At 39.8% G+C, this 25169-nt stretch overlaps 1 protein-coding gene and 1 long non-coding RNA gene across 3 annotated transcripts in view; one reads left to right on the forward strand and one right to left on the reverse strand.

Annotated features, from left to right (window-relative positions):
* The window catches only part of GLCCI1 (glucocorticoid induced 1), a 108511-nt gene that overhangs the window by 79519 nt on the left and 3823 nt on the right, over positions 1-25169 (forward strand). The window contains exons 5-7 of the mRNA XM_055589848.1: positions 3816-3968; positions 8375-8585; positions 24853-24973. Of these exons, the coding sequence (XP_055445823.1) occupies positions 3816-3968; positions 8375-8585; positions 24853-24973 (485 nt within the window). The remainder of the gene's footprint in view (positions 1-3815; positions 3969-8374; positions 8586-24852; positions 24974-25169) is intronic.
* LOC129658943 (uncharacterized) overlaps positions 1-25169 on the reverse strand; it is a 57872-nt gene that overhangs the window by 2119 nt on the left and 30584 nt on the right. For both annotated transcript variants that reach the window (XR_008717601.1, XR_008717602.1), the window contains exon 3: positions 3802-3889. This is a non-coding gene — a long non-coding RNA (uncharacterized LOC129658943). The remainder of the gene's footprint in view (positions 1-3801; positions 3890-25169) is intronic.

Here is a 25169-nt window from a genome sequence, read left to right on the forward strand (position 1 = left end):
AATGTTAAGTTTTGGAGCTGGATTATGTACACCTATTCTGTTAATTATGATTATAATTTTTCACAATAAAAAGACTGAGAACTTAATAAATGGATAAGATATAAACACATACAAATCTATTATTTTCTCCTGTACTAGTAAAGGTAAAATATTGTTCCTTCTACTTACAACATTCCTGACACCAAACGCGTGGGGTTTTTTCCACACCAACTAATGAATTCTCCGACTCTCCAGACACCAACCAGGCATCCTACAATTCAGTTACAATACTGACTACCTGCAGTTAGCACCGACCCCCCAGATTAAGAACTCCACCCCATGAAACTGCCCCTCGTCAGATGCCAGTTGAAAGTTCCAGGTCATCATCTGTACTTTTGACCTACCAGTAGTAAAGAAGGGATTCTGACAACCCTGTCTTCAGGTTCAGTAACTTGCTGTAAGGGGTCAAAATACTCAGAGAAATACATTTACCTGTTTGTTACAAAGGATATAACGGGTCCATACAGATGAGCAAATTTGGAAAACTCAGCAGTGGCCACAGGACTGGAACAGGGCAATGCCAAAGAATAAACTTCCACACACTTGCACTCATCTCGCATGCTAGCAAAGTAATGCTCAAAATTCTCCAAGCTAGGCTTCAACAGTATGTGAACCAAGAATTCCCACATATTCAAGCTGGATTTAGAAAAGGCAGAGGAACCAGAGATCAAATTGCCAACATGCATTGGATCACAGAAAAAGCAAGAGAATTCCAGAAAAACATCTACTTCTGCTTCATTGACTACGCTAAAGCCTTTGACTCTGTGAATCACAACAAACTGTGGAAAATTCTGCAAGAGAGGGAATATCAGACCTTAGGAGGCAGGTCTGATACCTGCCTGTGGTCACGTTACGTCCTTCCTGCGGAATCTGTATGCATGTCAAGAAGCAGCAGTTAGAACTGGACATGGACCAATGGACTGGTTCCACATTGGGAAAGGAAAACGACAAGGCTGTATATTGTCAACTGCTTATTTAACTTATATGCAGAGTACATCATGCAAAATGCTGGGCTGGATGAAACACAAGCTGGAATCAAGATTGCAAGGGGAAATATCAATAACCTCAGATATGCAGATGACACCACCCTTATGGCAGAAAGTGAAGAGGAATAAAGAGCCTCTTGATGAAAGTGAAAGGAGAGAGTGAAAAAGCTGGCTTAAAGCTCAACATTCAAAAAAGAAAGATATGGCATCTGGTCCGATCACTTCATGGCAAACAGAAGGGGAAAAAAATGGAAATAGTGACAAAGTTTATTTTCTTGGGTTCCAAAATCACTGCAGATAAGGACTGTAGCCATGAAATTAAAAGATGCTTGCTCCTTGGAAGAAAAGCTATGAAATACCTAGATAGCATATTAAAGAGCAGAAGCATTACTTTGCCAACAAAGGTCCATCTTGTCAAAGCTATGGTTTTTCCAGTAGTCATGTATGGATGTCAGAGTTGGACCATAAAGGAGGCAGAGTGCCAAAGAATTGATGCTTTTGACTGCATCAAATTGGACTGCAAAGAGATCAAACCAGTCAATCCTAAAGGAAGTCAGTCCTCAATATTCATTGGAAGGATTGATGCTGAAGCTCCAATACTCTGGCCCATGGTGCAAAGAGCTGACTCACTAGAAAAGACCCTGATGCTGGGAAAGATTGAAGGCAGGAGGAGAAGGGGACAAAGGACAAGACTGTTGGATGACATCACTGACTCAATGGACATGAGTTTGAGCAAGCTCCAGGAGATGGTGAAGGACAGGGGAGCCTGCTGTGCTGCAGTCCACGTGGTTGCAAAGAGTCGGATATGACAGTGACTGAACAACAAAATGAACAGCAGGATGAAGAGGTTCACAGGGCAAAGTTTGGCGGTAACTCACATGTAAGAATTTCTGCTGACATGGAGTTGGTGTGCACCGCCCTTGTGGTACATGGATATATGTTCACCAACCTGGAAACTCTCTGACCCCCAGTGCTGGGATTTTTGGAGGCTTCAGCACATAGGCATGCTCCCTCTCCTCTCACCAGAGGTGGGATTGGAAGTTCCAAGCTTCTAGGCATGGGTTCTTTTTAGTGACCAGCACCCCATTCTGAACCTATTCAGGAACCCACTAAGAGTCACCTCATTAGAACGAAAGACTCTTGGTCCTATCACTTAGGAAATTCCAAGGGGTTTAGGAGCTATCTGTCAGGATCGGTGTTAGAAACCAAATATCTGAACAAAAGATGCTCCTAATGCCCCCATCCCTCAGGAAATTACAAGAATTCAGGAACTTTGTGTCAGGAACCAGGGGTGGAAACCAAATACGTATTTCTTACTACGTTACAACTAGAAATAGCATGTTAGTATATATCTGGTGAAAAATATAAAATGCCCAGAATTAAACTTAAAAGAAATATGCAAAGTTTAAGACTTTATTGAGGATATGAAATATAAAATAGAGATAAATGGGAAGTCATTCATACATGGGAGGACTCAGTATTTTTCAAATAGTCTTTTGCCCAAAATTAATGTATGAATTGAGTTCCAATGGAAATGTAAAAGGAATTTTTTTATTACTTTAAAAGTTATTTTCAATGTTAATGTGGAAAAGTAATGTCAGTTAAAAAGAAAATTTGAAAAGGCTTTCCCTACTGGATACCAGAATGCAAAATGTAATTGTTGTACAATTATAGCAGTTAAAGTGGATCTCTGAATAGAGATTGTCAGATAACACTTGAAGGAAATCAAATATAGAATCCAAAGAGAAATGTTGGGGCAGTTTTGTTACCATGTGGGAAAAAATGCTACTTCATAACATACAGAAAAATAAATCATAATAGGTTAAATATTTAAATATGAAAAACCATAAAAGTACTGGAAGAAAGATATTTCATACTAAAGTAAACAGCAAATGGATGACAAAGAGTTACAACTTCAATATGAAAAAAGCTCATACATTAATATAAGACAAAGGACATTCACAGGCAGCAATTCACAAATGGCAGGAGCATAGCATGTATGGGAAATATTCATTTAATCAGTGCCTAGCTGTCTACTTCATTGTGAATCATATGTATCAACTTTAACCATTCAGATTAAGGTACAGATCATATTATTTTTCTTTTTTCCTTGTTCATGTTTATGTTTTTAATTTCCTTTGTGTTCTTTAAGTTCCTTGAGAATCAACAGGCTTGACTTCCACTTTATGGTACCTCCCACAGGACAGCTATGAGGGGTATTAATTTTTAAAAGTCCTCCAAAGGACTTTTGAAAGCAGCCTTACAGCTGTTAAGTGAGTGTTATAGAACTTATCATGATATTGTTGCCATACTACTTAGTAATCCAAAAGGTTTTCTTAAATTGTGGATAAAGTATAAATGAAAAATACTAGATGGGGATTGTCACAGTGTGGGGAACAAATCGTTTAAACACACACACGTAAGCATAGAGCAGAGCTGAAGAGTCACATGATATATTCAGTTTACATGATTTCAACTGTGCTTTTTCAGTAAAAACAGAAAAATGAATGAAAAAACAGTACAGAGGATTCTGTCTGATATTCTGCTGAAAAAATGTATACAGTTTACAATTATAGCTTTACACTTCCATAAAGGATTATTTTGACTCTGTAATTTTTACCTTCTTACTTTGGAACCTAAATTGCTATATGTGTACCTGAATTTATATTGTTATCTGAAATGTCAAAATAACTGCTCACTGAGTTTCTGTTTTAAGATTTACCTTGCTTTTTAGTTCATAATTTCTTCATCCACAAATAATTCGATACCACCTTACCTTGTGTTTTGTAGGCTACCGGATCAAGATCAGTCCCTATGCCGCTGTCAAATATATCTGTGCCAAAATCATCTGTTTCACGTGTGCCCTGCAATGTAGAAGGAATAAGTCCTGAATTAGAAAAGGTATTCATTAAAGAAAATAATGGGAAGGAGGATGTGTCCAAGGTAAGGGTATACGGGATGTTGGAATCCCTTTTTTCTTTAATACTGTGAACTATCTCAGTCTTTTTTGTTACAGCTTTATTAGATATAATTCACATACCGTACAATTTACCCATTAAAAGTGTACAGTGGTTTTTGCATGTTCACAGTTATGCAGTCAATACCACAATCAACTTTACAGCTTTTTCATCACCCCCAAAAGAAACTCCGTACTTTTTAGCAGTCATCTCTTCCTTTTCCTCCAGTGAGACAACCACTAATGTAGTTGGTCTGTGAATTGGCCTGTTCTAGATATTTCATGTAAATGTAGTCATGCAATACAGGGCCCTTGTATCAGGCCTTTTTCACTCAGACTAATGTTTTTAAGGCTGAACTAAGGTTCATTTATAGTGTAGCATGTATCTGTACTTTTATTCCTTTTTACTGCCAAATAATATTCGCTTATACAGATTTTATTATCCAGTCATTAATTGATGAACATTTGTATTATTTCTACTTTCTGTCTGTTAAAAATAATGCTGCCATGAAAAAAACTTCATATACAAGTTTTTGGGTGAACGTGACGTTTTCATGTCTCTTGAGTATATACCTAGAAGTGGAATTGCTAGTATGGTAACTCTTTGATTAACCTTTTGAGAAACTGCCAGATTGTTTTCCAAAGTAGCCACTCTGTATCATTTTACATCCCCAACAGCAGTGTATGAAAGTTCCGATTTCTCCATCTTCAGCAATACTTATAATTACCTTTTTTATTATAGCCATTCTGATGGGTGTGAAGTGGTACCTCATTATGGTGTTGACCACTGTATATCTTCTTTGGAAAACTGTCTATTTAGACCATTTGCCCCATGTCAAAATTAGGTTGTCCTTTTACTATTGACATGTAAAAGGTCTAAAGTTCTTACTTTCTAGATAAGAAGTCCTTATTAGATGATTTGAAAATACCTCCCATTCTGTGGGTTGTCTTTTTCACTGTTCATATCCAAGAAAATATTGCCTAATCTAAGGTCACAATGATTTAGTCTTGTGTTTTCCTCTTAGGGTTTTATGGTGTTAGTTTTCACATATAGTTAAGTCTTGCATCCATTTGAATTAATCAAAAATACTTTATAAACTATCTCTGTCCCAGAATAGAAATCTGGACACTCCTGCACATGAACCTATATTTGACCACATTTTAAAGGTATATTCAACAAAAGAAAACATCAAGTAGCTTTTGGCTTAATTATCTCTCTGATGGTTTTTTAGAACTAAAATATGATTTATGTCAAATGTGTATCTGATTCCTTCAAATAATGTGTAGGTTTTAAACACTGATTGAGAGTTCATCTCAAAATTCACATAATTTTATATTTATAAAATTGATTGAAAAAACCTTTTTCCAACTTTCAATATTGCTTAGCAAATATAAGCACGAATCATAATTTATTGTATATTCTTCCAGATATGTGCCTGTATGCTAATATATGTTGAATCATTGTATGAATGTACCTTAATTTAAAAGTCCCCTACTGGTGGACATTTAGACTGTTGTCAGTTTTTGTTGTCATAAGCAGTGCTTTAGAAAACACGGTGTACTCTTGGCAGACAGTTTCCAGGCAGTGAAATTGCTAGGTCAGAACATTTGCACATTTTAAATTTTGATTAATATGGCTAAAATTACCATCCCAAAAGGTTGTGCTATTTTACTCTCCCTAAGAGTTAAATTTTTACGTTATATTCATTAGGCCAGAAAGGAACCCTTTAGAAATTGTGCTCTTAGCTTAGCTGTGCATACCATTAAAATGTTTCCTTTATACATTATGTGACATTTAAGAACAGTAATGTAAGGAAGTAAAATTGGTCTAATTTTTTCAGGATGAGATAATCAGTCACATTTGCTAATTCTTTAAGAACTGCTAAGCAAAACTATATTAGAAAATTAAATATACTGATGTAATTCTGGTTTTAAATAAGTCATATTCTAATTTCACAGTAGACATTTCAGAATTACTTTGGTAATAACTAAATAGTAATAACTAAAATATTAATTTTAAGAATTTTTAGATTTATGATTAAGCATGCCTCAAAGTTTTAATAAATCAAAATGTTATCATTTTGGCAGGTGAGCCTGCCAGTAGCTTCCTAAGTATATCAATGTTCTCCAGTTCAGTTCAGTTGCTCAGTCATGTCCAACTCTTTGCTACCCCATGAATCGCAGCACGCCAGGCCTCCCTGTCCATCACCAACTCCCAGAGTTCACTCAGACTCACGTCCATTGAGTCAGTGATGCCATCCAGCCCTCTCATCCTCTGTCATCCCCTTCTCCTCCTGCCCCCAATCCCTCCCAGCATCAGAGTCTTTTCTAATGAGTCAGCTCTCCGCATGAGGTGGCCAAACTACTGGAGTTTCAGCTTTAGCATCATTCCTTCCAAAGAAATCCCAGGGCTGATCTCCTTCAGAATGGACTGGTTGGATCTCCCTGCAGTCCAAGGGATTCTCACGAGTCTTCTCCAACACCACAGTTCAAAAGCATCAATTCTTGGGTGCTCAGCTTTCTTCACAGTCCAACTCTCACATCCATACATGACCACTGGAAAAACATAGCCTTGACTAGACGGACCTTTGTTCTAAGCCTTTATAATTTCCATCATTATTTTGTGTAACTATGTAAACCTCTAAAATCTGTCTTGTTATTCTAATTCTCTGAACCCTCTCCCCAACAAAACAGAAGTTGGTTAAGGAAATTGGTATATATTATCCAGTTACAGATTCAGAAGTGGGACTACAGAAAAATTGTGTTTATCAAATAGGACATGAATAAAAGATAACTCAGGGTGTTAAACTTTTTAAATTACAAATTGATACATTATTATTTTACTGATTACCAATATTGACATTTTATTAAAGTAAGATTGTTGTCAACTTAAATATATAAGTTTTAAGAAAGACCTCTGTCATAAAGGCCTCATGTATTTTCCAAAATGATCTTTCTTGATGGATTGTTCTGAGAAACTCCCACAGCTATCATATAATTTTGTCAAAAAAACAAAAAACAAAAAAAAAAAACCCTGCACCAGTGATTTCTTAGAATTTAGTGCAGAGTTGTAATTAAAATCTAAATTTAGTTAAGTAAAAGAAAATAATGTAATAAAATAATTATTTTCTTAGCATTTGACCAAGTACATTAATATATCTTTGGGAATATTTCTTTCCTAAGTTGGAAAATTTTACTTTTGTTATGTTACAAAATGAACTAATGTTCCATAAGTGACTATATTCTTTATAGTAGCATGGTCATTGTCAGGTTGTAAAGATGGTATAGATTTGGTTTAGCAACTTTGCATAGATAAATGAAGTTTTCATTTTAGGTTTTGGCCTTTACTTGTTACAGAAAAAACTGATACTCTTTGAGTCTCATGTTGCACCTTAATTCATTTTCCATCTGACAAATGTTTCTAAATCTAAAATCTCTGAAATGTTTCTAAAATCTCTGAAATGACAAACCTCAGGATTGATAGCCTGTAAATAGTAAAAATAAGTTGTAAATAAACTAAGCATATACTGGTTCTTTTTTCCCAGCATTTCATCCTTGTCTATATAATAACAAAAATACTGTAAATGGTTAATATATACATTGTATTTGTTGACCTCACTTTGTTAGCTTGCTGATGAGTAAGATACATCTTTACAGCAGAAGCGGAGTAGAGAGAGTCAGAAGCTCTGATGCCATTTAAATGATCATGTCAGCCGGAGCTGTATAAGTTCCTTTTTGGTGAAGATACTGTACTGATGAGGTCTAGGGTCTTCTTAGGTTGAAAATATATGATTCATATATGAGTCTACAATTATAATTTCATTTCTGTTTATTTTTGTCACTCAGAACAATGCATTAGAACTAGGCAAAATCCATTAGTAGTCCTACTCAGTTGGATACCAAATTAGTAGAATTGTTCAGTTACATTAATATCCTCCATTCAGTTCTACTAGAATAAGTCTGTTTATTAGACACTTTGGGTAACCTGCAAAACCTGTTCCTGGCTTGTAAAAGGAAAAAAAGAAAGAATGAAAAATGGAAATCCATACCTGTGAATATGAGATTTCTCTTTTCTTATTAGCAAGTCAAAGTGGTTTCTGGAGCAGTTTGACTAATTCTTTGGACAAATGTTTACTGAGTGTCTGCTGTCTGCCAGGCACAGTTAGGATCCAGTGTTAAAAGATGCCCCTGTCCTAGAGGAGTATTCCTGGGAGTACTGACCTAAAGGTAACTGGCAGAAATGATGACCTAAGATAGGTATCTTTATTCTCTGAAGAATCAGCTATGCTGGCAATAATAGTGAAAAGTGAAATCAAAAGAAACAGCATGTGCTTTCTGTATGGATGAAGCGTGTGAACCGTCACTGACTGTGTGCTGGTTGCTGCTCTTCCAGCCTTTGGACATCCCTGATGGCCGGAGAGCCCCCCTCCCTGCTCACTACCGGAGCAGCAGCACTCGCAGCATCGACACACAGACCCCGTCTGTGCAGGAGCGCAGCAGCAGCTGCAGCAGCCACTCACCCTGCGCCTCTCCCTTCTGCCCCCCGGAATCCCAGGACGGCAGCCCTTGCTCAACAGAGGATTTACTCTATGATCGTGATAAAGGTGAGAATGGGATCATCCACTTAGGTAGCGGGTGTGTTACAGGGCCTTGCTCATTATACTTCCTTTGTCTTAGACCATTACATCACCTTTTTTCTTTTGTTGAATGGTGGGACTGTAAAGGATCGGTGGATCTAGGTTTGTTTGTTCATTGGTTTCACGTACCCCCTTCTTTGTGACTTTCGCAAACATCTTCCATAAATGTGTCAGAGGAGCACAGCGCGTGGTTCTAACAGTTAATGAAAGCTATCAAATGAGTGTGGACAGCTTCACATAATACAACACACAGTTTTTTTCCTCGGTATTGTCCAGAGTTAAGGATGGTTATGGTAGACTTTAGGGTTCTCATGCCTGAGGTTAGATTTCATAATAATATTAATTTGAAAGGAAATAATTTCTAAAAATTCTGTTGGAAAACGAGGATATCTTTAACCAAGTAAGATAAAGTTTAACAAGTACCTGCAGCACATCACAGATTATATTATGGTATGTAGATGAATTATTAACACCAATAAGAGTGCGGAACCCGTGGGGCTTATTGCCTGTCAGGCCCTCACTGCCTGTGTCCTCCTGTCCTCAGTCAGGCCCTCAGCACCTGTGTCCTCCTGTGCTCAGTCAGGCCCTCAGCACCTGTGTCCTCCTGTCCTCAGTCAGGCCCTCTGCGCCCGTGTCCTCCTGTCCTCAGTCAGGCCCTCTGCGCCCGTGTCCTCCTGTCCTTAGTCAGGCCCTCAGCGCCTGTGTCCTCCTGTCCTCAGTCAGGCCCTCAGCGCCCATGTCCTCCTGTCAGGCCCTCAGCGCCCGTGTCCTCCTGTCCTCAGTCAGGCCCTCAGCGCCCGTGTCCTCCTGTCCTCAGTAAGGCCCTCAGCGCCCATGTCCTCAGTCAGGCCCTCACTGCCCGTGTCCTCCTGTCCTCAGTCAGGCCCTCAGCGCCTGTGTCCTCCTGTCCTCAGTCAGGCCCTCACTGCCCGTGTCCTCCCATCCTCAGTCAGGCCCTCAGCGCCTGTGTCCTCCTGTCCTCAGTCAGGCCCTCAGCGCCTGTGTCCTCCCATCCTCAGTCAGGCCCTCACTGCCTGTGTCCTCCCGTCCTCAGTCAGGCCCTCACTGCCTGTGTCCTCCTGTCCTCAGTCAGGCCCTCAGCGCCTGTGTCCTCCTGTCCTCAGTCAGGCCCTCACTGCCCGTGTCCTCCTGTCAGGCCCTCACTGCCCGTGTCCTCCTGTCCTCAGTCAGGCCCTCACTGCCTGTGTCCTCCTGTCCTCAGTCAGGCCCTCAGCGCCCGTGTCCTCCTGTCCTCCTGTCAGGCCCTCACTGCCCGTGTCCTCCTGTCCTCCTGTCAGGCCCTCAACGCCCGTGTCCTCCTGTCCTCAGTCAGGCCCTCAGCGCCCGTGTCCTCCTGTCCTCAGTCAGGCCCTCAGCGCCTGTGTCCTCCTGTCCTCAGTCAGGCCCTCAGCGCCCGTGTCCTCCTGTCCTCAGTCAGGCCCTCATCGCCCATGTCCTCCTGTCCTCAGTCAGGCCCTCAGCGCCCATGTCCTCCTGTCAGGCCCTCACTGCCTGTGTCCTCCTGTCCTCAGTCAGGCCCTCAGCGTCTATGTCCTCCTGTCAGGCCCTAACCGCCTGTGTCCTGTCCTCAGTCAGGCCCTCAGCACCCGTGTCCTGCTGTCAGGCCCTCACTGCCTGTGTCCTCCTGTCCTCAGTCAGGCCCTCAGCACCCGTCTCCTCCTGTCCTCCTGTCAGGCCCTCGCTGCCCGTGTCCTCCTGTCCTTAGTCAGGCCCTCAGCACCCGTGTCCTCCTGTCCTCAGTCAGGCCCTCAGCGCCCGTGTCCTCAGTCAGGCCCTCAACGCCCGTGTCCTCCTGTCCTCAGTCAGGCCCTCAGCGCCTGTGTCCTCCCGTCCTCAGTCAGGCCCTCACTGCCCGTGTCCTCCCGTCCTCAGTCAGGCCCTCAGCGCCTGTGTCCTCCTGTCCTCAGTCAGGCCCTCAGCGCCTGTGTCCTCCCGTCCTCAGTCAGGCCCTCACTGCCTGTGTCCTCCCGTCCTCAGTCAGGCCCTCACTGCCCGTGTCCTCCTGTCCTCAGTCAGGCCCTCAGCGCCTGTGTCCTCCTGTCCTCAGTCAGGCCCTCACTGCCCGTGTCCTCCTGTCAGGCCCTCACTGCCTGTGTCCTCCTGTCCTCAGTCAGGCCCTCACTGCCCGTGTCCTCCTGTCCTCAGTCAGGCCCTCAGCACCCGTGTCCTCCTGTCAGGCCCTCACTGCCTGTGTCCTCCTGTCCTCAGTCAGGTCCTCAGCGCCCGTGTCCTCCTGTCCTCAGTCAGGCCCTCAGCGCCTGTGTCCTCCTGTCCTCATTCAGGCCCTCAGCGCCTGTGTCCTCCTGTCCTCATTCAGGCCCTCAGCGCCCATGTCCTCCTGTCCTCAGTCAGGCCCTCAGCGCCCATGTCCTCCTGTCAGGCCCTCACTGCCTGTGTCCTCCTGTCCTCAGTCAGGCCCTCAGCGTCTATGTCCTTCTGTCAGGCCCTAACCGCCTGTGTCCTGTCCTCAGTCAGGCCCTCAGCACCCGTGTCCTGCTGTCAGGCCCTCACTGCCTGTGTCCTCCTGTCCTCAGTCAGGCCCTCAGCACCCGTCTCCTCCTGTCCTCCTGTCAGGCCCTCGCTGCCCGTGTCCTCCTGTCCTTAGTCAGGCCCTCAGCACCCATGTCCTCCTGTCCTCAGTTAGGCCCTCACCACCCGTGTCCTCCTGTCAGGCCCTCACCGCTCATGTCCTCCTGTCCTCAGTCAGGCCCTCAGCGCCCGTGTCTTCCTGTCAGGCTCTCACTGCCCGTGTCCTCCTGTCCTCGTGTCAGGCACTTGACTGCTAGTGTTCACTCTCTTTTTTTAATTTCTGGACCCTGAGTCAAAGACGGTTCCAAAGACTGCCCAACTGCCACCTTCCTAGCTACTTACAAAGGAATACTGCACTTCCTTTGTAGCACATTTACTGCTTGTCACCACAGAAAAACAGATCATAGGCAACAAAATTTTAAAAACATGAAAAAAATAAAGTTTACTAAATCTTACAGGATTTTATGGGCCTTGTCCTGGCTTGACCTCAAGTCCCCTCATTTTGTTTTGAGATATTAATACATTTAAAGTGCCCAAATATTAAGTGCTAAGCCCCCTGAAGTTTTACACATTTGCACTCATGCAGCTACCTCTTGGATCAAGATACAGAACATATTTTGCATCCCAGAAGGCTTCTTAGCTCCCTTTCCAAAAAGAATCCTTCTGCTCTCTGCCTGGAAGTAACCACTGTTCTCTCCTCCATCACTGTAGCCTAATTTTTCCCCATTACTGGATTTCGCAGAAATGAAATGATGCAGTCTGTGTTCTTTTGGTCTGGCTTGTTTCAGTCATCATTATACCTGACTCTCTGCTGAGATTTTAGAGGGAAGCTCCCTTGGACTTTGTCGTCTGCTTTTATTTCTGTGGGTGGATATCAGTGCTTCTCCGTTTTCATTTCACCCTTGCCTTACTGGAAGCCTTGGAGTTCTCTTCCTCCATTAAGAATGTATTGAAAGCAGAACCTTAGTTAGGCATCTCTCTGCTTCAGCTGGAATGTCTGTTTCAAAGAATGTCAGACTAGGGAACTTCCAATACACTAAGGCGTCCTACCACAGCAGACAGTTCAATCAATTCCTCACATTTTTAATATGGATGTTTCATAATAAAACAAACAAGAAGACACCTTGCTTCTAGTAGGAGGGTTTGTTTTGAAGGTTAATAATCATATCTTGTTTTAGGATGCACAGGTAGTAAATGGTAAAGCGAATATTGTTTGATTGATTCCAAAACCTGTATTTTTTGTTATATCAGTAAAAAGGATAAGTGCAGATCACTTTTGCTACTTATTAGCACTTGTAGTTGGGTTAAAAGGAAAAGTAAAAATAACAGTGATACAAGGCTAGGCAGTAGATTCTGGAGTTTTGTTTTCTTCTAAGTATAATCCTATGGGTAATTGAGATGCTGAACCTAAAGGGAGATGTATTAGGAAATTGATAGATGAGTTCCATTTTGGTTTGCTGTTTGTGAGGTTGCCTTCCCGGTCTCTATGGGAGTGTATCCGATGAGGCAGTCTCACAGCCACTTAGAACCACATTTTCTTTATTTTTCTGTTCATGGACACGCAGGTTGCCCCCATGATTTGGATATTGTGAATAACACCACAGTGAGCATAAAAACACACATATCTCTCTGAGATAGTATAGTAATCTGAATTCTGACGATTTTTTAGGGAAGTTAGACTTTTTCCTAAGACTTTGCCTTTGGTTGTATATAGTTTTTCTATACCCTTTGATTCTTTTTTCCCAGATATCTGCCTGTTAATGTTCTGTTCCTCTTGTGTTTTTTTGTTTTTTGTTTTTTTTTTTTAAATGTAAAATGAGAACATTGGTCCAGATCATCTCTAAGGCCAACAGTTTTTTAAAAAAATTGTTTTCTTAGTAAAACAGGGTGATAATATTTGTTTTATACTTCATACCACTGTTGGGGTTAAATGAGATATTGGACCAAAGTGCTTAGCACAACTCCTGGTATGTAGTACACATTGAATAAATAGTGTTGGGTGTGACTAATAGTCATTTTTTAAAAAATTTTTTTAGAAACTAAGGAGATTGCAGAATCATTAAGACACTTTTCCATTTTCTACAAAACTACCTCAGTTTGGAAATTTAAGACCTCATGACATAAGTTTATTAATATACTTACCAATGTAGCTTTGAGGCATTACTTTGTAATTAAGATCAAGTTTACATTACTGTTTTCTGGAAAACTGTGTGACCTATTACAATGTTCAGTTTCTAGTTCTCAAATCAACTACCTTCTTTGTGAAGGAAAATTAAAAAGCATCTCTCTCTTTTACATACATATGTATACATGTCTGTATCATACATATACGTGTATTTTAGGATTGGGAGTGGAGGTTTATGTATTTCAGCTGAGTTGATGCTTCTGGTTTATTCAAGATATGTTTCTTAGCCATCTACTGTATGTCAGGCACTGTACTGCACAGTGGGAAATAGAGAAGAGGAAGATGTGATACCTATTTTTAAGAGCTTTATACTCTAATAAGGATTAATAGTAATGTTAAAAAATAATACACTATTACACAAGTGTATTCAGAATACTAAAGGGACAAAGGAGAGGGAGTTGTCAGTTTTGCGGTTTCTGAAACTTACATATTTAAGTAATTCAAACTATAGAATAATCTCTAACTCATTGCTTCCCTATGAACAGCCCAATTTTTTTTTTACAATACTAAGTCTAGCTTATAATTTTCACTTTTCCACAGTAAAGCTTAAATTGATCTTTTGTTTTATATTTATTTCCTGTAAAGAAAAAAGGGAAGCTATAGATTTCTAAGAGGTTTGGATTGATTTGGAGTACCTACCTCTTCTGAAGTTGCTGTTGTGGAATAGCTAGGTTAGACATCCAGAATTGGCATGCTCCCAGGGGAGAGGGATAGGCATGTGAGTTTATTGCTCTAATGAGAGATGGGCTGGTGTGATTATTTTTCTAGTGTTCATCTGCTATATACTTATCCTTTTACTGACTTTGTTATTTCTGCTTATCCCTAACATCTGTTTTTCTCCATGACACATGTATACTTTGAGACCTATAAAATAATTTTAGTTGATTAGCATGTTGGTTTTTCTTTGGTTCTTTAGATTGCAGTGCCAGGACAAAAACACTCTATTAAGAAAAGTCTAGCCTTTAAGAGACTATTTTCAGGTTTTATTTTTTTGAGTTGGGTGGTTTTTGGACAGATTTTTCCAGTGACTTAAAGGGTGAAGGCAGCCAGCTATCATGTGTAAAGTTGCTTGGCTAACTAACCGAGTAACAGCCACAGGTCTACACAATGATTTCTGTGGAGAATTCAGGGATCCAGAATAAGAGTTCTCATCTTCACATCTCCAGAATATACCCTATGATTATTTAGCCTAAATTCTACCTTATCACGCCCAAAATGCAAGGGAGAAAAACAGCCATTTATATAATGTAAATGGCAGTGTCAAATATTATTTCTTTCAGCAGCTCTGCCAGCTTTCCTTATTGGTACCAAGTCACAAAATCTAGACTTCAGTCTGCCACTTATAGTTGATCTTTGGCACAGTTCACTTAGGCAGTTGTCATAAAATTCTGCAGTTTTGCAAGATATTGTGGAAACATTGATTATTCTAATCATGAAGTCAACTGAACCATTCTACTCAGGCCAACCACTAGGAGCTGTATTCCAAGATTCCATAAATTGGCTACTTGGAACTTAAACTGGGTTTCCCAACAGGAACAATGTATATCATGTGGATGGAGTTTCCAAGGGCCAGTGCACATCAGTCTGTTTAACTCATACCATGATTTAACTCATTTATATTTCTGAACTGTAGGTATTAGGACTGAGAAGTCCATAGTTGCAGGAAAGAAAGAAACAGTTTTATCTTTTCAGGGTCTAGGGCTGACCCTAGCCAGACTTTTGAAAAAGACTCTCTTTGATGTCTTATTCCTTTCTATATACATTTTAAACTCTGTTTGCAGTCATCTTGAGGGCTCTGTTTCTTAACACTCTTTGACGTTTGCCCTTAACATGCTTTAACCCTCCATCTTCTAGACAGCCTCATCAGCCAAGATTTTGTGGCACTTTTCTTTGTGGTTTATATTGTGAAAATAGGTATGTTAGATATACTTGTTTTAGCCACCACACCTTGAAAATCACTTCGTTTGAGCTTTGATCTGTTTCTCGAACAAAAGGTTATCCCCACATGATTCTAGGTGCTTATTATCCTAGAAGAACCTCTCCGTGGTAAAATTACAAAGAGTGTAGAACTCTTACCCCACAAAGGAGTTATTCCATAGGTTAAAAACTGAACTTCTGGAGAATTATGTCCCTAAGTTCATCTTCTCTGTTTTGCTTTTTCAAGATTGCATCTGAAATTATATATATTCACATTATCTGATGTGTTTAATCATCCAGTAAATGCCTTTCCACACTCTTTCTGGAATGTTTGCTGCTGCTGCTCAGTCGCTTCAGTTGTGTCCGACTCTGTGCGACCCCATAGACGGCAGCGCACCAGGCTCCCCCGTCCCTGGGATTCTCCAGGCAAGAACACTGGAGTGGGTTGCCATTTCCTTCTCCAATGCATGAAAGTGAAAAGTGAAAGTGAAGTTGCTCAGTCATGTCTGACTCTTAGCCACCCCATGGACTGCAGCCCACCAGGCTCCTACGTCCATGGGATTTTCCAGGCAAGAGTACCGGAGTGGGGTGCCATTGCCTTCTCCGTTTACAATTGTACTAATGGCAATTGCTGTGCTAACTTTCTGTGGATGAGTTACTATTCTTAATTCAAAATTATTAGTAAGTATAAAACTCACAGAGAAGGCAATGGCACCCCACTCCAGTACTCTTGCTTGGAAAATCCCATGGACGGAGGAGCCTGGTAGGCTGCAGTCCATGGGGTCGCAAAGAGTCGTACACGACTGCGCGACTTCACTTCCACTTTTCGCTTTCATGCATTGGACAAGGAAATGGCAACCCACTCCAGTGCTCTTGCCTGGAGAATCCCAGGGACGGGGGAGCCTGGTGGGCTGCCGTCAATGGGGTCGCACAGTGTCGGACACGACTGAAGCAACTTAGCAGCAGCAGCAGCATACAGCTCACTTCTAGCATTTACAGCCTAGAGTCTAAAACAAAAGCAAACCAAAAGTTATTTATATGCCTGCATATATAATTTGGTATATATCAAAAGATCTCCAGGAAGATCCCCTGGAGGAGGCCATGGCAACCCACTCCAGTACTCTTGCCTGGAGAATCCCATGGACAGAGGAGCCTGGTGGGCTACAGTCCATGGGGTTGCAAAAGACTCGGACACTAGTGAGCATGGATGCATATATAATTTCACTTAATCTCCAGTTATCTATTTACTATGATATAAGCTCCATCAAGAGCAGGTAACTTTAATTTGCTCATTACTTTATCCTCAACAACTACAGTGCTGCCTATCATTAGTATAGAGTAATGATTAGTGGAGATTTTTTGAGGTGTGTTTTTTTTTTTTTTTTTTTTTTTTGCCTATTATACAGAGTGAAGTAAGCCAGAAAGAAAAACACCAATACACTATACTAACGCATATATATGGAATTTAGAAAGATGGTAACAATAACCCTGTATATGAGTGTTCTTTCTTCATGGTATGTCCATTTTTAAAGAATATATTGTTAAAAACAATAAAATCCTTTTCTTTAAGTTATTTAATTATATATGTTAGGTTTTTGAATCTTTGGGAAGAGTAGGATAATCCTCCCTGCTACCCAAAAAAAAGACAGTAGAGAGTAACCACTCTAAGGTTATGCTAACAGTGATACAGGTCTTTGGTGAGAAAGAAGCCATAAAGTTCAGATTTCCTATTGAAATTACAGAAAAGAAAGTAACTTTGCTAAAATCTATTTCATCTTATACTCTGATCATGACTAGGAAAAAAATAGGGTATCAAGTAGACTAGAGAAAAGGAGAATCTGTTGAATTTTTTCTTTCTGTTACGTTCCTTAAGAAGAAATAGGAAGCATTGAAGCTGTTCTTTGCACTGTGCCTTTGTAATAGAAGGCAGACCCAGTAGAGCTGTTGCCTAAGCTCTAAGACCTTAAGTAGAAGCCTAGAATGTTAGACTGGAACTTGATCATCTAGTCTCATGAGGACACTACAGTTGAGATAGATCAAAACAGTGATGCAGACAGCGTGACGATCATGGACTCTGACTCGGCCGCAGCCATTGAATCTCTGCTCTTCCACTGACTAGTTGTGTATCTCTGGGCAAGTTACTCAGGTTCTCTGTATCTTGGTTTTCTGGGAAATGATGGCACTGCCTCATAGGATTGTTATGATGATTAAATGTGCTCAGGTGCCTTTACCTTTTTTATCTCCTGTAATATTACCACAATCCTGGACAGTGTCATTATTTTAAGAATAGGGAGCCTAAGGCATAGAAAAGTGAAGTGAACTTTTCTAAAGTCTATGGAGTCCAGAGGCCAGCAGAAATCTTTTGTAGGAACTTCACACTACTTGTTGCCGCCTTTGCAAGAGGAATGGCCATTTCACAGTCATTCAGCTGTGAGAGAGCCTGTTGTGTGGAGAACAGTACAAAATCGTATGGCTGGAGCACAGGGATAAGTGGTAGGGAGGAGAAAGCAGTAAGAGTGGAGACGTAGGTAGGAAGGCCACTATTTCATAAGGGCCTTGTAGCCTTGCTAAAATAAACAGACAACTAAGTGAAAAACTTTTGCCAGCTAAAGGACATGACCAGCTCTAAGGATAAAGCTACAGAAGTGGAGAGAGACTTTAAGAGGAGGAGATAAGATGCTATTTTAATAGTCTAGTCCTGAATCTCCAAACTTGGCTTATTACACACTTTTTTCAGCAGTTATTAATCTATACCTGTAATGTGAATTTATATATTTCTGAGTTATCTAAGTACATAGTTCAATGCATATACAAAATATGTATTGGTAAAATTTTCTTATTTTTAGGGATAAAAAGTAAATGCGTATAAATGTTCTCCCGATTTCCTCCTGCATGTCAGCAGATTGTTTAGTGCACTCTAGTTGGGAAACCACAAGTGTTGGGCAAAGATGAGGACGGATAGCACAGGCAGAGGAATTGGAAGAAATAGACTGAAGAAGAGTCAGCAGCATTTGGTGGTTGATTAGATGGACAAGGTGAGGGGTTAGAAAAATGAGGATAAAGGCAGAGTTCTACCAAGGTTCTAGCTTGGAACATGGGAAAACAGTTACCACTGTGAATAAGGCAGTGAATGTCAGAGAAGGAACAGGCTTTCAGGTGACTATTATATAAGTTTAACATTACATTTGGTTATCTGCTTACAGATGTTATAATGCCATTTCCCTTTAAGCAAGAATGAGGAGAGAGGAGAAATACTGAATTTTTACATAACATTTTGTTTTGCCTTCAGTTTCACTCTGTAAATATTTAAGTGCACATTTAAAATTATATTGAAACTTTTTCCTTCTGTAGGACACTTTTGGAGCACTTTAATATGAAACACTGTGTTTCAGATTTTTGAAAACTGATGTCCCTGGAAATTTGTTCATCTAAAAAGTTCAAGAATGTGAAAACTAAGGTTCTAGCAGAAGAATTCTCCTAAGATCCTTAATTACTTTTCCAGATATAAAATATTCTGGGTAATCTGAAATTTATTTTCAGTTTAGTTTTACCATTGTGATTAATAAGAGGCATGATTTTAGTCTATAAATCGGTTTGAAGACTGTCTTCAATAGGGTGATTTGCTTTCATTTTTAACTGCCATGTCAGATAGATTCAGAGTGACTTGTTCACATTCGTGTACAGGTCTGAGTGACTAGTTAGTATGTTGGTGACGACAAGTCACATTTGAAGGCAACACTGAGCAGTTGTGCTGCCTATCAGGATTATGTTTGCAAAAGAAGCTCTCGTGTATTGTGAGTACACAAGAACAAAGGAGCAACTAGAGTTTGTTTGCTTAATTTGTAAATTATCAATTCAATGAATGCAGAGTAAAATGTAAAACACAGGCCTAACATTTGGAATGTAAGTTAAGTCCCAGTTAATTCAAAACAGTCTTATTTGAGAACAAAGTTCAAAAATACAAGTGACAAGGGTTATAATGTTAATTTTTTCCTCCTTACCTTTTGCTATATGCTGATCTAAGAAAGATCTTAGCTGTCTATAGCTGTGTTGTTTTTTCTTTTTTAATTGTGTAACCTTCTTATAAGGGCTTCCCTGGTGGCTCAGTGGTAAAGAATCCGCCTGCCAATGCAGGAGACATGGGTTCAATCCCTGGGTTGGGAAGATCCCCTGGAGAAGGAAGTGGGAACCCACACCAGTATTCTTGCCTGGGAAATCCCATGGACAGAGGAGCCATGGGGTTGCAACAGAGTCGGACACAACTTAGCGATTCAACAACAACAAACCTTCACATAAAAGGTTGACTTTGAAATTATGGAGAAATCTTAGAAACTATTTGTAAAAGTCAGATGTTCTCCTTGCTCTTTCACAGTTTGATCTTGGAGTTCACTGAAAATGAAGGTGTTCAATACAATAGGTAATGCCAACTAGTGCCCAAGTGTGTCATCAAGACGTGCTTATACAGTTGTTTCTGTTGATTCCATTAGGCCATCAAATCACACTACTGCTAATGATTTCATTTCCTAATGCACAATAAGTAATTTTTAAAATTGAAGCATAGTAACCGTATACTGTTATATATTATAGGTATGTAATATTGACAATTATTACAGGTTCTAACTGTTTACAGTTACTGTAAATAGTGACTACACCCCCAGTGTACAGTATATCCTTGTAGCTTATTTCATACCTAATAGTTTGTGCCTCTCATTTCCCTACCCCTGTGTTGCCCCTCCCTATTTCCCTTTCTCCACGGGTAACCGCTAGTTGTTCTCCATATCTATAAATCTGCTTCTTTTTTGTTAAATTCACAACTTTGTTGTATTTTTTAGATTCCACATATAAGTGATGTCCTACAGAATTTGTCTTTCTCTGACTTACTCCACTTAACATAGTGTCCTCCAAGTCAAGTCCGTCCATGTTGCTGCACATGGCATTATTTCGTTCTTTTTTATGGCTGAGTAATATTCCATTGTATATATGTACCACATCTTCTGTAAAAGAAGTCATTTTCATACTAGAATTAAAATAACAATTATATTCTACTGGCTCTTGCTGCACATATAATAAATATTTTCTTTGTAGAGGAATCTATAGAATCTGTATACTTTAGGCCTTATTGTTAAATTTCAGAATGATAAATCTCTGTATGCTAAAAGATGCTATCTTTTATATAACATAATAAAGTTAGTGTGCAGCTCTATTAAAAAGGACATTTCTGTTACTGTCTTCTGCCAACAGAATGGAACAGGCATTTAATTTCTGAATGGTTCACCTTTGTTTAATTTGTAAATTGGTAACGATGTTTTCTTTCTACTATTGTAGCAGTATTTGTTGAGAGCTTGCTGTGTTTCAGGGACACAGGTTTTTTCCACAGCCATCATATCGGTAGTTATTCCTATTTTATATATCAAAGCACAAAGGATGACACTGTTCCTCAGCCATGCGGTTGGGCCTAGAGAGAAGTCAGGCGGCCTGACTCCAAACCAGTGTTTTAACCTTTTCATAACTGGTCCTCGAAGTTGGCTATACTTCAAAAGCATTTGGGAGCTTTACCAGAAAAAATGGGGGGTGGGGACAGCACATGCCTGGGAAAGGGGCCCCAGACTAATTAAATCAGAACCTCTATAGGGATGAGGTTTCAACACTGGCATTTATTAGTATTTTTAAAACATCTTCTGATGAGTCTAATGTGAAACCAGGGTTGAGAACCACTGCCCTATAATTATACTGTTTATATTAGAATTAATTTTACTTAATTTGATCAAGTAATCTGATAGTAGCAGATAAAGCACATGTAAAGACTTAGGGCTAGAGTAGAACCACGGCAAAGATTTTACATACCTTCCTACATAAATGAAGCAACTTTATATCTACAATCTTTAATACTAGAATTGTGGGCCATACAACTTAACACACCAGAAGTAATGAGGCTGTATATAAGCAGAAATTCAGAAAACTACAAAAACACAAAGTTTAATGAGTTTTGTTTCTATATGGAATTTCAGACTTCAATAATATCTTTAATTTTTCCAAGTTTTAGTTCCCAATTATCATGTGTTTAAAAATACTACTTATATTTTAATTGTAAGTATGGTACATGCTTAAGTATACTCTTTTATAATAAAATAGTCAATAAAATGTTTCCAGATCTGGGTGATTTTATTATAAATATAGATGAAACTATTGTGAATGCAGACAGATATATAAATAATCATATTCATCACATTTAATGTCATAATTCATATGGCTTATGAAGTTATAAGAACATAAGGTATCATTTAACTTAATAACATGTCTAGTTACTGTCTTAACATGGGATAACAGAATGAGAAAATGTATCATGCCTGTGAACAAAAGGGATTGACTACAGATAACCACAAGACTTCATCCCGAATCTCCTGAGCAGGCATGCTCACCTCACGTTTAGTTACTGAAATGTGGCTCAAACTCAACACAGGCATCTACATGCAGAAGTTAGACAACCAAGTCTAGAATGGGTATAATGAGTTGTTCATGGGAGTTGTTTTTAAAGCATGCCATTTATAAAGCAAAAAAATATTTTGGTACACCTCCCCTCTTTTGTATGTTAGAACCTGTTTTTAAGAACATTTTATAGTGGAGTATAGTTGGTTAACAGTGTTGTGATAGGCTCAGGTGTACAGCAGGCTGATTCACTTATGCATACACCTGTATCTATCCTTTTTCAAATTCCTTTCCCATTTAGAGTCGTACATAATACTGAGCATAGTTCCCTGTGCTAGAAGTAGGTCTTCATTGGTTGAAAGTGTGAGTTGCTTAGTCATGTCCGACTCTGTGACCTCTATGGACTGTAGCCCACCAGGCTCCTATGTCCATGGAATTCTCCAGGCAAGACTACTGGAGTGGGTTGCCATTCCCTTCTCCAAGGGGTCTTCCTAACCCAGGGATCAAACCTGGGTCTCCTGCATTGCAGGTGGATTATTTACTGTCTGAACCACCAGGGAATCCCTCTTCTTTGTTGGTTATCCATCTTAAATGTAGCAGTGTGCACATGTCAGTCCCAAACTCCCTAACTATCCCTCCCCCAAATCACAGAATTTTAGGTAGGAATGGCAATTCCTGTAGTTATATAGAAACTTAGAGAGAGACAGCTTGTTGAAGGTTATAGAACTATGCAGCTAGTCACAGAGCTAAAACCACAGAAAGTTATCTCTATTCCTTTTTCCTGTTTATACTCTTATCAGATTGCATATTTACCTTAGGGAGGAAAAAAACAGATTTAAGAAATCTGTTTATGGCACCAATATTTTTTCTTTCAAGCTTTGTCTTTCCAGCACCAAACATTAGATGTAATACACAAGCACACATACATATGTGTGTGTGTCTGCATTTGTGCATGTGTATTTTCTACAAATAGTTTTTATTGAAAAGGCAAGGTAATATAATAGCACTGAATACCATCTTTATGGGACAACGGTATACTGTGTTTCTTTAAACATTAATCACCCTCCCCCTCTCCCAAAAAAGAATTTTCAAGCAGGTAAAGCTCTGTAAAAATATAAGCCTCTGATACTAGAAAAATCTTAAGAAGAAAAACCATTTACTCTGTAATTCACTGTAGATTGTTAATAGGAAGACAGTTTTGCAGATTATCCAGCTTCCAGCTCAGCAGCTAGCTTTCCATTCTGGGAAGGTCCCTTGAAACCATCAATGAGGTTATGAGAGAAATCATGCAGTAGGTCTGGTGATGTGGCAAGAAATAGGAGACAAAAGACTGTGGCCAGGATGACTTTCCCTACATGATAATAGGGTGGATGCCTGACTGCTGACATGGCCACACCTCTGCTGATGGCAGAAAAGGCTAGTCGAGCCCATGGTTTTGAGCCTATCCTGCAGGCAGTGGGGCATGTTGCCACCAGTACTCTCCAAGGGGCACCACATGCCACAGCTTTTTCCATGTAGGTCCTTGGCAAGGCTGGTCATTTGGACAGTAAAGCAAGATCAACCTGTAATCTTGGTATCACACTGAATTCAAGGTCTCATGGTAGACCATGAGGTAGACCAGTTGTTTTGTCTAGCCTAGCTCAAGTAACAGGAAGCCCAGATTCTAGTCAGGTTTGTGATGTTTTGCATCTCCCTAAGAGAAAAAATATTCCTTGTCTTCCCCTTCCCATTTGTTCAAACAGTTTAAAAAGAAAAAAAAAAAAAAAAAATGCTGAATCTAAGAAAATCCTCAAGTCTGAAGAAACCCAGCTTAATTCCAAAACTTCATTTCTTCCAAGAGACTATACATAATCTGTGTGGACATGTGTAACAGTAGTGATGGAGAGACCCTGTGGTTCTCTTAGGTTTCCCAGTAATGTGGCCTTGTTCTTTTGCAGGCAACAATTTCCCAGCCAGAGATACTGCCATATACAACCACAAGCACACATCTGCACTCCCACGACTTACATAGATGCTCTTTGAATTATTCACCAAATACACTATAAGTGTGCCTCAAGGGTCTACTTTTTAAGCATGTACTATACTTCATAAATGATGATTTAAAAAAAAAAAAAAAAAAAAAAAAACCTGTTACTCAGATTATGAATGTTGGACTGTGCACGGAATCTTAAACTGCAGCAACTTATCAAAATTGTGACACCTCTGATTATGGTACCAGTGCCATCTTTCAAAGTATGTATGAAAACAGTACATCCTCAGTAGGCCATGTGCTTAGTATTTTAGCCTTGAGGGTTGGTTTTGCTTTAAGTCAGAATTTGTTTAAATAGGACTCCTGTATTTATGCAGGTATGTTACTGGCTTTACAACTTGGCATCTTAAAAAGATAATGACACATTTTGGTGGATTTGAATTTCCAAAATCCTTTGCCAGGTAGGAAAGGAAGAAATTGCATATAGGTTTTATGGCTTTTCATGAATAGACCGTTTCTTTTTGGTCAAAAATACGAAGATGCTTTTAGTTTCCTCATGCTTCCAGCAGCAAAAATACAAATAGTGCTCAAAAAGTTCTTTTATATAGACATTTACAAAGCAGAGTTCTGAGCATTACCTTTTTCATTGTGGGCCAAGGGAAAGTCTGTTGTCTTATAAGCCTGTTTTTCCTGCATACATGTCATTCATAGTACTTAGTAACATTTCTGCTAACAGCTTTCGTAATGAAGATTATACCACAAATTAAGATATTCAATTAAATCAGCTGAAAAGTGAGAAAATATAGAGAACCTTGTATCCTAATCTCTTATAATTCTTCTGCATGACTTATACATATTACCCCATCTGTTTACCTTTTTGAAATACATAATGATGTGTTTATTTTCAGGATTACAGCTCTGCTTTACTCAAAATGCCGTTTTCTGGACCAAACTATCAGCTTTTTTGTGTTCTGTGGTATGGCAGACTTCTGTTGCATTGAAGCTTTTATTTATAAGAAATGTACAACACAAGGATGTTAGAAATAGCTTTGCAATAAAGGAAGCTCTGTGGTGGAAGCCAAGGGGCAACAGTGGATAAATTGTGCAAAAGGCTGCTTGTTTGGAAATCACATTTAATTTAAAAGAACTTTCAATCACTAGTTAATGTAACTGCTTTAAATTTACAGACAGTGGGAGTAGCTCACCGCTACCCAAGTATGCTTCATCTCCCAAACCAAACAACAGCTACATGTTCAAACGGGAGCCCCCAGAGGGATGTGAGCGAGTGAAGGTCTTTGAGGAAATGGCGTAAGTAATGTCTTTTCTATCAGCTGGGATCTGCAAAGCTGTAAAGCTTTTTACTGAGACCAGTTGATTACAGATGAATCAACTACTCCGTCCAGCTGATAATGTGTTTCAGAAGCAAATTATGAAAAGAGAATTCAATAGGCCAAAGAGATCTGACTTAAGGAGAATTAAGAGTCTGTGTGCTGGAAATAGGCTA

Source organism: Bubalus kerabau, chromosome 8 (assembly GCF_029407905.1).
Source record: "Bubalus kerabau isolate K-KA32 ecotype Philippines breed swamp buffalo chromosome 8, PCC_UOA_SB_1v2, whole genome shotgun sequence".
NCBI lineage: Eukaryota > Metazoa > Chordata > Mammalia > Artiodactyla > Bovidae > Bubalus > Bubalus kerabau.